Source organism: Pan troglodytes, chromosome 10 (assembly GCF_028858775.2).
Source record: "Pan troglodytes isolate AG18354 chromosome 10, NHGRI_mPanTro3-v2.0_pri, whole genome shotgun sequence".
Classification (NCBI taxonomy): Eukaryota; Metazoa; Chordata; class Mammalia; order Primates; family Hominidae; genus Pan; species Pan troglodytes.
Genome location: NC_072408.2, coordinates 124,351,281 through 124,363,545, shown reverse-complemented (window position 1 = coordinate 124,363,545; position 12,265 = coordinate 124,351,281). Strand labels below are relative to the sequence as shown.

Here is a 12,265-nt window from a genome sequence, read left to right as displayed (position 1 = left end):
GGTTTAAGTGCCTGGGCATTGGAGATATTTCCCTTGGGGATTTCTGCATGAGCAAGGCTGTGTTTCCACTGCTAATGCTGCCCACTGAAGCCCCTGGCTGGAAGGAAGAGTGTTTGGTCTCCCACTCCTGGGACAGAGGTCAAGGAGGGCTTTTCCATTACTGCAAGAGAGAAGCAATAAGGGACTCTGGAGAGGAAAAATGCCAAGGAGGAGAGCAGGAAACAGGCCAAGGTCATGAGCAGCCTTACCTGTTCTGTCTTGGGTTAGCAGTGGTCTACAGGTTAAACTAAATTGCATGCTCCTGATTCAAAGTGCTGCCCACGAGACACCAACAGGGCTTCTTTGCATCTGCAAGGCACTCTTCCAGCTGGGTTTATTAGAGATGACTTTTAGGTGGGGGTGTTAGAAAGGAAAAATATTCTTTCTTGAAGTTTCTGGGGTGGAGTCCAGCTATTCCAAGTGCAGAAACTTCTTGGACTGACTCCCCTTTGACATCAGATTCCCCACAGCTCAGGGCTTCCCAAACATCAGTCTGGCCATGTCATGGTCCTCAGAAACCTTCAGTGGCTTCACAGCACCTGCAGATTCAAATGCAGACCCTTTGCCTTAGCTTTTGGGGTCCCCACCCCCTCCCCTTCCTCGTGTCCCCACCATTCGTGTTGTTCTCTTCACTTTAAAAGTTCTCATCACTTTCAAAGCCTCATTGACCTTTAACTTTTGACCCTTGAACTCACCACACTTGTTCTGCCCTCCAAACCTTTGTGCTGGAACTCGGCTTCCCCTACCCTTGACACCTACCCAAGGACCTCCCTCATATCCCATCATTCCCCCCAACCCATTTCCCTGTAATATTTTTTCATGATCTTATGACATCTGCAATTATTTGATTTATCTGCTTATACATTTATCATCCCTCCCCATAAACAGAGAGGCTGCATTAGCCTTGTTCATTGTGAATCTCCGGTATCTGGGGCACTCCAGGCCAAACTCAGTGTTGAATGAATGAAAGGCCCGTTTCACATTTAGCAGAGCTCTGCATCAGGGCTTTGAAGCATCATGAGCTTTCCCATGGGGGCTGGGACCTTTCCCATAAGTCTGAGAGTCTGAGGGTCTTAGAAAAGGAATAGACAAAGAAAGCCAGGTCACAGTAACTTGGGATTTTGATTATCCTTGTGAAGTCAAGCATCCGTATTGGGAAGAGTTAGGTGTTATCTTAGGCTTGTCTCAAAGAAGGGCATTTTGACTCAGGTAGTTATAGCTCCCGGGAAGCTTCTACTTTACCCACACCTACCCCCAAGATGTTAAAGCAAAAAGAGTGCAAGTTAGGAAGGCATTTAGCATTGTGGTTAAAAGTTGGGCTTGGGAACTCTGTCTCTCATAGGCCATTTGACATCAGGTAAGTTATCCAAATTTGATGAGCCTGAGTTTCTCACTCTGTAAAATGGGACTAACAATAATTGCTACTTCTTAGGGCTGTTATGAGGATTAAACGAATGATGTAAAGCACTCAGGATATTACCTAACACATCAAACATGTTAGTTCTTGTTATTTTCAGTGTCCTACAGTCTTTATGACATTCATGACCAACAGCACTTCCAAATGTTTTTCAACCATCTTAGACTTTCTGGTGCCAAGAGCTATGTCCTCTTTTTGTAGATTCCAAAATGTCTAAGTCAACTTTTCCCAGTCTAACTCAGACATTTGTCTAACACTCTGTCATGATTTTATCATAATTACATATCCGCTCTACTATTTTTACTTATTTTCTATTTATGGCCTTTTTAAACTTAAATTTATTGAAAGATGAAAATGTATCTCATTATCATAAATGAAAAATCAACATCATTTGCCATTAATATAAGGTGTGTTAGTCTGTTATGCATTGCTATAAAGGAATACCTGAGGCTGGGTAATTTATAAAGAAAATAAGTTTATTTGGCCCACGGTTCTGCATGCTGTACAAGTATGGCACCAGCCTCTTGTTGGCTTCTGGTAAGGTCTTATAGCAGAAGGAGAAGGGGGAGCAGGGGTGTCACATGGTGAGAGAGGGAGCAAGAGAGATAGAAGGAGATGCCAGGCTCCTTTAAACAATCAGATCTCAGGGTCTCTAATAGAGTGAGAACTTACTCATTACCATAAGGAAGGCACCAAGCCATTTGTGAAGGATCCACCCTCACGACCCAAACACTTTCCACTAGGTCCACTTCCAACTTGGAGGTCACGTTTCAACATGAGATTTGGAAGGGACAAATATTCAAACCATCTCATAAGGCAACCTGGAAAAAATAAATTTTCAAATGGAAAAATCATTGATAAAATTCCCTGTGGATACTGCTACCTGTCGAAATCTGGGACTGGAGATAGCACCTGTTGGAGAGACCTCTCTGGTGCCATCAGATTGAAAGAGAATTGGAGAAGGGCTTACGTCTCACCCTGTGATTCAGCATTGTCTCATATTTCCTATGTCCCTCCTTGCTCCCCTTCTGCACTCTTGGTGGTCCCAGGTCTAACTTTTTCAGAGAGGAATTCAGGGCCCCATCAGAGCCATGAAAGACCAAACAAGAGAAAAACTGGGGAAATGTGCACAAATATTCCAAAACAATCAGCTAGGCTGGTGTTTCTCACACCTGAGCATGCATCCAATTCACCTAGAGGGCTTGTTCAGACCCAGAGTGCTGCCTGCTGCAGCCTAGCCTCCAAGTACTGATTCAGCAGATCTGCCAGGGGGCCCCAGAAAAGTTCCCAGGTGGTGCTTATGCTGCTGGTCTGAGAACACTACTTTCAGAACCACTGAACTAGACTAATTGGAGGAATCAATGTTGAGTCTGTGCCTGCATATTCAAACCATTATTTTAAAGAGAACTATCAAATCAGGAAGAGAGTAGGGGGCAACTGTAAAAGTTCCTACTTCTGAGTTTAGTGTATACGTCTATTTTAATACTAAATCTCCAAGCAGCCTGAGGGCCACCATCTGGCAAAGATGTTGGCTGCTGGAAGTTAGACTGGTATGTGCAAAATGGTAAGATAATCCAAGGGGATATGAATGGGGCACTTATGGCATCTTCCACAGCGTGTATCTATCCTATTGACATAAAACTCTAAAAGAAAAGGACAAAGCCAGGCTGCAGTAATTTGTGATTTTTATTATCTTTGTGAAGTCAGGCAACTCCAGGGGAAAGAGCAAGGTGTCCTCTTTGGCTCCTCTCAAAGGAAGACATTATCATTCTAAACTCTTCAACTGTATGCCTCTAAAACTTAATACCTGGCACCGATTTCATTATAATTGGAAGCCCTGGTTGAATGTGTCCTACAGCGTGAGGCTTTAAGAAAAATGAGCGGCCACCTTTGGGACCCCTGACCCTGGTTTTCTGTCAGGGCAAGTCAGTTAATCCAAGTTTTTCCATCTGTGAAATGGGAATGATAATAATGCCCATTTCGTGAAGTTGTTATGAAGATTAAATGACATAGTATAAAATGAATCTTCAAGTAAATGGAAGATGATGAGAAGAATTGTGATGATGATCAAAAATACAGGCTGATGGGAAAAGCATGATATTTGATATTTTTTAAAACATGAAGTCCGTGTGGGCAGTGCTAATAAAACAGCTGCCATCCACTCTTGGACCACCCAAGACTTACCTGAGAGAGTGGGATACTAGAAACCTCTCTCCAGAGATAATTTCCTGGTTTGCTGAGGATATGCCTTTGCAGTAGCTGCCCCATCTCATCTCACATCTTAGTATCCACAGCACCCAGAGCTTTCCAGACCACTGGGGGCATCCCATCTATCCACCTATCCATCTACCTACCCATCCACCATCCATCCATCCATCCATCTATCCATCCATCCATCCTTCCATCCATCCATCTGTCCATTTATTTATCTATTCACTTCCTTATCTATCCACACATCAACCATCAATCTGTCTGTTCATTCATCTGCCATCCATTCATCTAGTCATCTATCTATCCATCTATCCACCCACTCATCCACCCACCCGTCCATCCACCTACCCATTTATCCATCTATTCATCCACCCATCCATCTACCATCCATCCATCTGTTCAGCCACCTATCAATCTATCCACCCAGCCATCCACCCACCCACCCATGCATCAATCCATCTACCAATTTATGCATCCACCTACCCATCCATCCATCTGTGAATCCATTCACCCATTCATCTACTCACCCATCTATCCCCCATCCATCTACCCATCCATTCACCCATCCATTCATCCACCCATCCACCCATCCATCCATTCATCCACCCACCCACCTACCCGCTCACTCAGCCATTCACCTATCCATCTTTCTCTCTCTTTATCTTTCTCAGGTTAAAGTGCCACAACAAATGCACCAAAGAAGCCCCGCCCTGTCATCTTCTGATCATCCACCGAGGAGGTAACTATTTAACACTTACTGCCCTAGGGGTAGGGGTGAGGTGGGGCTCCTGCAGGTCCCCCACATAGCTGTCCCATCAGGTTGGTTCTGAATACCTCTTGATCCCCACATACTTCCAGCATTGTTTCTTTCTCTCTGATGCCATGTTTCCTGACATCTGTCTCCTTTATCCTCCCCTATGCCTGTTCTCCCTGTTTCTTGCCCCTCTACTGGTCCCTCTGACACTTTAGCTCCCTTTGTCTCCCCACTTAACCCCTGCTCTCTCATCCTGTCTCCTCTCCTAATTTCTAGCCTCTTCTGTTTACCAATCCCATTGCTTTTCTTCCCACCAAAAAAAGAGCACTGGCTGGGTGTTTTTCCATTGTGTGTTCTCTAGATTTAATCAATTGGCCTTGCAAAAGTAGGCATGAGGAGGGGTATGTCTTGGGTCTGCTGGATTGGGCCATTTGTGTCCCATCTCCTGGGGCCCTAGGAGTGTCTGGGTCAACCTGTCCACATAGGGAAGTAGCAGCCCTGGGAGAGCCGCTACCAGGATTCCACTGCAAAAGCAAGACGAATCTGGCTGGAAGGAAAGACAGAAGGAAAGGCTTTTTCCTGGCTGCCAAGGACTTACTTATAAGGGACACTGCCTTGGGAACTTTTGTAGTCCAGCTTTCAAAATAGTTCCCCTGATCCTTGCCCTATGGGGTGATCACCCCCAAACTCCATTATCCATATTGAAATTTATCTCCAAGGGACTTTCTGGACCTGTGCTGCCCAATACAGTAGCTACTAGCTACATTTGACTATTTAAATTTGATTAATTAAAATCAAATAAAAACACAAATTTAATTACTCAGTCCCACCAGCCACATTTCAAGGGCTTATATTGGTACAGATATAGAACATTTTTTTGACTGCAGAAAGTTCTACTGCACATCGTAGGCCAGATCCTTGCTATTCAAAGCATTGTCCATGGACCAGCAGCATCAGGATCACCTGGGAGCTTGTTAGAAATGCACGATTTATGGCTCCACCTCAGACCTACTGAATGAGAATCTGCTTTTTAAACAGGATCTGCAGGGAATTCCTATGCACCTTAAAGTTGAGAAGCACTGCTCTAGAGCAGGAGTCAGACATAAACTAAGATGCCTACGAGGGCCAAGTAGATGTCCTAAATGAGAGAAGTTGGCCAGAGCGGGCTGTGGGACACTGGAAAACCGAAGTGCCATCTAGAGAGGGTAGCCAGCCACTCCAGCTATGTGGACCTACATTGCCAGCATTTCTGACATTTCCAACAAAAGCCCAAATAGAGAATTTTATGTGCCATATGCTTATTTTTTATTTATTCAATATTTTTTGAGATAGAGTCTCTCTCTGTTGCCCAGGCTGGAGTGCAGTGGTGCGATCTCAGCTCACTGCAACCTCTGCCTCCTGGGTTCAAGCGATTCTCCTGCCTCAGCCTCCTGAGTAGCTGAAATTATGGGCACCCACCACCATACCCAGCTACTTTTTGGATTTTTAATAGAGACAGGGTTTCACCATGTTGGTCAGGCTGGTCTTGAACTCCTGACCTGGTGATCCACCCACCTCTGCCTCCCAAAGTGCTGGGATTACAGGTGTGAGCCACCGCGCCTGGCCCATATGCTTATTTTTAAATGTAAGCAGTTTATTGAAATATTTTAAAGTCATGCTGGCTGCCTCCCTGCAAGCCCCTCATCTATAGGATGGACAGAGCCTTCAAATCACCAGGGAGCAACTTTAGGGTACAGCAACTTGCTAATCTGACACTGAGTCCTCCTTCCCTGTCCTCTCACTTTCCCACTCCCATCTCCGCTGGCCTTGATCGGTGCATATTCCTGGGAATCTGCCCTAATTTAGAATGAACCCAAGGGAAACTTAAAGAAGGAGGCAAACTGCTGCTGAAATCACTGTGATGTGTCCCAAAGCCAACGGGCAGTTGGTTTTCGATGATCATTGCATTGTTTATCTCCAAAAACAGAGAAAATTGCAAGTGAAGTCAAAGTCTTCAGCTCCCTTCTCTTGCCCTTCCCACCCCACATCCTTAATTGAGAACCATCTGTTCCTTGAATAACTGTATACACTCAATGAGGCTATTTTAAAACCTGAATTCTCACCTCTCTTGAGACCCTGCCTTGGGTCAGCCTCATTGGAAAAATTGCCTCCCACCAAATTCTCCTCTGTAGAGGGTTTTGCTAGAGGCTGATTCCCATATGGACAGAAGCAGCCTGCTGGAAGGTGATGGCTTTCAGAGGCTGACATTTGAAGAAGGGCTCCCTCCCACCCACCCTCAAGGCCATGCCGCCTTTTGTTCAAAGGTGGCAGGTGTCTGTACATACAGAGTGAACTGAACTTTGCAGAAATCCACCAGCTTCTTGCTTTTTCTCTCCGTTGGTTGGAAGTTGAAAATATAGTCAGTTTCCATGGTGATGGCAGCTCAGGCTAAGCAGAGAAATGAAATCCCTGGGTCAATCCGGAGCTTAAACTTCTCAACCAACACCCTCCCCTCACCGCTGCAATAAAACAACAACAACAACAACAACAGCTAACAAGTAACAATACCAGGCATCAAATTTGATTTTGAGCTTCTCATTTTTGCCCCTTGCTGTGTTCCCTGTGAGTAATAGAAGTAACAGAAGGGAGAGGGGCTTGGGCGATATGATTTGGATCAGGAAGCATTTATTTAGCATCTACTATGTGCCTAGCTTCCTGGAACATCTGTCTTTCTTTCAGGGATCCAAAGTTGTTTAGGACAAAGTGTTTCAATGTGCGGCAGGCTGCTTAGGCCTGAGAAATCCCAAAAGGAATGAAAGATGATCCTAACACAGAGGTTAGAAAGTTAGGGACAGGGCACCATGATGAGCTTGTCCACTCATCACAGGCCCTGAGAAATCAGGAACCTCGTGTATTTAAAATGAGTTTTGAATCTGCCAATAAGAAACAATTATGGTATTTTTTTAAAAACCTGATAGCTTTAGTTTTATTATTATCATCTTAATTGTCAAAAGTCATATATGGACAACAGAAATATGTTGCAAACCACAGAGTATACCCTGATCCCACCACAGAATCATTATCACTTTTAGTGAATTGTCCTCCAGTCTGGAGGGTGGGCCTAAGAGGTGGGATCTGAGCTATGCCGTCCTGGCATAACCAAAGACAAAGTGATACTTAAACTCCCAAATCAATGTTTTTACCCCTACGGATCCAGCAAGGTTAGTCCGGACAGAGTCCGTTCCGTGTGACATCAACAACCCTCTACGGAAGCCACCTCGCTATTCAGACCTGCACATCAGTCAGACGCTCCCCAAAACCAACAAAATCAACAAGGTAAGGCTGGGCTTCCCCTGGGTCTCGGCATGTGGGGCTGGCACTGCTGGGTGAGGGGTAGGAGGGAGGAAGGGTTGATCTGGGAGTATGGAGCTCCCTCCTAGCCCGTCTCGGCTCCCCTAATTCTGTGATGTTTGTGTTGAGTAAAGCTTGAGGGACGTCCAGAGATCAGTGGAGAGATTTGTGTGCCAGAAATCTTATTTAGAAAGAGGGCATGTCGGAATGAGAATGGATGAGGGTGTCCAGGAAGGCACAACGGATGGGAGGAGAGACTTAAAAGGAGTTTCCTTAGTGGTCCAGACCTCACTTGCTTTGCTCTTTGAGAGGTTTTGCCATCTATATTAGTCTGTTTCATGCTGCTGATAAAGACATACCTGAGATTGGGTAATTTATAAAGAAAAAGAGGTTTCATGGACTCACAGTTCTATGTGACTAGGGAGGCCTCACAATCATGGCAGAAGGCGAAAGGCACATCTTATATGGTGGCAGACAAGAGAGAGCTTATGCAGGGAAACTCCCCTTTATAAAACCATCATATCTTGTGAGGCTTATTCCCCATCACGAGAATGGCACAGGAAAGACCAGCCCCCATGATTCAATTACCTCCTACTGGGCCCCTCCCATGACATGTGGGAATTGTGGGAGCTACAATTCAAGATGAGATTTGGGTGGAGACCCAGCCAAATCATAACACCATCTTCCAGGACCAACTTTGCAGATGGTTCTGGGCTTTCTGACACATCTGTCAGATCAGACCTCCAAGGAATAGGGGTCTATTTCTGAGCTTCTGGTAGAGGCTGGATGGGTGGGTTTTCTTTGGAGGCTCTGAGCTCTGAGCAACAGGCAATTTGGTTGGCTTCTACCCTCAGACAGGTGGTCAGCAGTGGGCCCCTCTGTGCATCTTTCTTTCAATTGTGGCCTAGAAATTTCTGGCCTGATTTCCATATCCTTTATTTGGTCTGCTGATGGGGCTGTACCAAATCTATCCTGGGGGTATGCCCAGCCTCACAGTAGGAGGCAAAGTTTGCACACACCAGCAGGTGATTTTCCAAGCATCTCAAAGCTTGCATGCATTATGTCGAAGGTAGATGTCTTAGTCCATTTGCATTGCTATGAAGGAATATCTGAGGCTGGATAATTTATAAAGAAAAATGTTTATTTGGCTCTCAGTTCTGCAGGCCGTACAAGAAGCCTGACACCAGCATCTGCTTCTGGGGAGGCCACAGGCTGCTTCCACTCATGTTGGAAAGTGAAGGGAAGCACGCATCACACGGCAAAAGGAAGGAAGGAAACGTGCATGAGAGAGAGAGAGAGAGAGGAGAGGGGAGGGAAGGGGAGAGGAGGGGAAGGAAGAGAGGTGCCAGGCTCTTTTAAACAACCAGCTCTAGCAGGAATTAATAGAGGGATAACTCACTCATTACCGCAAAAAAAGGGACCAAACTCTTCATGAGGGATCCACCCCTGTGACCCAAGTACCTCCCACTAGGCCCCACCTCCGACATTGGGTTCAAATTTCAACATGAGATTTGGAGGAGACAAATATCCAAACGATATCAGTGGAAAAAGCACATCAGCCCAAGGATTGGGAGGGCACTGACCTGTGTTCAGGTCCTGGAGGAACATCATGATAGCTGAGTCACTATTCAATGGCAACACACAGAGAGAGGATTGCCCCCTTCCCAATCCATTTCCCACACAGCAGCCAGAGTGATACTTAGTGAATGTAATTTGAATTATGTCATGCCCTGCTTAAAAACCGTCCAATAGCTTTCGACTGCATCTAGAAAACAAATCAGACTCTGCTGCAGCCTGAAAGCCCACGCATAATTTGGTCCCTCCTCTATCTCTGACCTCTCCTTCCATGTCTTCCCACAAAGCTTGTGTGTCCCTTTGCTCTTAAGCTATCTCACCCGCCATTTTTATCTCGAAGCCATTTACCATCTGGCTCCTTGTGGCATAATTTCAGCAGCTGAGTGAAGTTGGCTTCTGGAATCAGGCAAACCTGGCAGCCAGCCAGGGCTTCCTTTGCTTATTAGCTGTGAGACTGAGCAAGTAACTTAATCTCTCTGAGCCTCAGTTTTCCCGTATGTAAAATGGGGCTGTTCCAGTTATCTACTGCAGCACAACAAACCACCCAAACTTAGTGGCGTATGACAATCATCCTTTTATTATAGTCACAGAATCTGTAGGTCCGGAATTAGGACAGAGAGCAGAGGGAATGGTTTGTCTGTGTTCCATAATGGGAATCAACTGGGAAGACTCACACAGATAACGGCTGGAGTCATCTAAAACAGGGATTGACAAACTATGGCCCACAGGCCAAATCCAGCCCACAACCTACTTTTGTAAATAAAATTTTATTGGAACACAGCCATACGCATATTTCTGTGGCTGCTTTTGTGCTATGATGTCAGAGTTGAGTAGTCATGACAGAGACTGCATGGCCTGCAAAGCCTAAAATATTTACTGTCAGATTCTTTACAGAAAAGGTTTTCTGACCCCTGATTTAGAGGCTCTTTCACTCCATGTCTGGTGCCTGGGCTGGGTTGAGTCAAAGCCTGGGTTCAGCAGAGATGTCAACTAGAGCACCTGTATATGGACTTGCTGTAATGCTTGGGTGTCCTCACAATATGGCTGCCTCAGGGTAGTCGGGCTTCTTACATGGTAGCTCATGGCTCAAAGAGCAACTGAATTAGCAAACAGGTGGAACTTTGACAGTGTCACTTCTGCTGCACTTTACTGATGGAAGCAGTCACAAGCCTGCTCAGATTCAACGGGAAGAAACACAGACCTCAACTCTTAGTGGGAAGAGTCCACGGATTTGTAGTCATGTTTTAAAGAGCCCGTGGCAGGCAATAAGAACACCAACCTCAGACAGTTGTTATGAGGATGGAATTCAATAATCAACATTTAAATGCACTCAGTGTACTTCCTGGCCCATAGTTAATATCCAGGAGATTCTAGCTATTATTATCAGCTTAAATTTGGGGGCCTCCGATCAAAACATCAGGCCGCGTCCACTTTTCCTTTGTTATTGGCAAAAGATATAGGTCTCTAGGAGAGGGGATCCCCACTGCTGGGAGGGCTGAGCAGTGGGGAGGCTTCTGGGAAGTATAATAATTGTGCATCCCTTAGAACCCATTCTTTCCTTTGTGACATTTTGAGGGACGAGGAGCTCAGAACCACCTTGAGACCTTTCTCTCTGGCTTTACAGGCACAGTGAGCCTCTTGGTGTCAGATGAGACTGAAACATAGGTCAGATAGATCAGTGACTGTGACATTGTTCTGCTTGTCTGCCAGCAGGAGAATTTGATAAGGGAAATAAATTAACCTCTATTAAGAAAGCAGCTTTGACATGAAGGTGGACAAGATCTATCATAGGGCTGGGTTATTTTTTCCCCTCTTTCCCTTCTCACTGGCTTCACACAGATTCTTCTTGTCAGGCAATGATGTGGTTAGTGCAATAAATTTCTGAGCCAATTTGGTCTGAAGATTTTTTTTTTCACTGCTCTTTGTCTTGTCTCCTGTCTAGTTCAGTCAATCCAGGTTCACAAAGGCCCTGCTTTTTCACCCAGCACAGTGGTTAGAGTGTAGATTTTGGAATCAGGAAGTCTGAGCTTGCAACTCAGCTCTTTAACTTGCTGTACGACTGTGGGCCAGTTATCTCAAGATCTGTCTGCCTTAGTTTTCCTTTACGTAAAATAGACATAATAGGAGGTATCATTGGGGTTGCAGACAGGATTAGATGTATGATATGTATAAAGGATTTTAGTCAAATTCTGAATACTCAGGGCATGGAAGTAGCTTGATGATGAAGAAGACAGAGAAAGAGGAGAAGGAAGAGGCAGGAGAAATAGGAAGAAGGAAGGAGGAGGAAAGGAAGGAGGAAGAGGAAGAGAAGGAGAAAGAAGGAGGAAGAAGAGGAAGACAGAGTGGGGTGGATGAGGAGAATGGAGGAGGGGGAAGGAGGAGAAGCAGCAACAGTAGCATCTGCCAATTCCTTATGGGACCAAGCTACAACCCTTGTACTTCCACATCAAGCCATCAAAAATACCATCTGCAGTAGTGGCAGAGGCTGAATCTCTGCCTGCTGTATTCAAGCTGTTTGAAGTGGCTGCATGCTGGTTTGCTTTTGTTGGTTGGTTGCAAGGTACAGAGACCCACCTAGGCTGGCTCAGCAAAATGAGTTGTCTTTTGTAAAGGATGGACATGGGGGCAATTCAGAGAAAGGGAAATCATCATTTAGGAGCTGGGCCTCATGAAACTAGACATGGAGGATGGTCTTTAGCTCAGTCCAGCTCCTTGGACCCAAAGCAAGCCCATAGGCCATTGTTCTGGTCTTCCATCATGACCCTGACTTAGCTACTCTTTATGGGTCTGCTCTGATGTGTTGTTACTGTTGGCTGGTTTCCTCATCTTCTACTTTTGTCTTTCTTTCCTCTATCATTGCTTCTGCCTCCATATAGTTCCTACTCCTTATGACCTTTGGCTTCTTTGTTTTCTGGCCTGTTGTGGCTCCCCTGTTCTCT

At 45.4% G+C, this 12,265-nt stretch overlaps 1 protein-coding gene across 3 annotated transcripts in view; it reads left to right on the top strand.

Annotated features, from left to right (window-relative positions):
- KSR2 (kinase suppressor of ras 2) overlaps positions 1 to 12,265 on the top strand; it is a 506,130-nt gene that overhangs the window by 409,785 nt on the left and 84,080 nt on the right. For 2 of the 3 annotated variants that reach the window (XM_063785031.1, XM_063785032.1), the window contains exons 8-9: positions 4,339 to 4,406; positions 7,612 to 7,736. In XM_063785031.1, coding sequence (XP_063641101.1) covers positions 4,339 to 4,406; positions 7,612 to 7,736 — 193 coding nt within the window. The remainder of the gene's footprint in view (positions 1 to 4,338; positions 4,407 to 7,611; positions 7,737 to 12,265) is intronic. The other variant, XM_009426349.5, reaches the window with a different exon arrangement.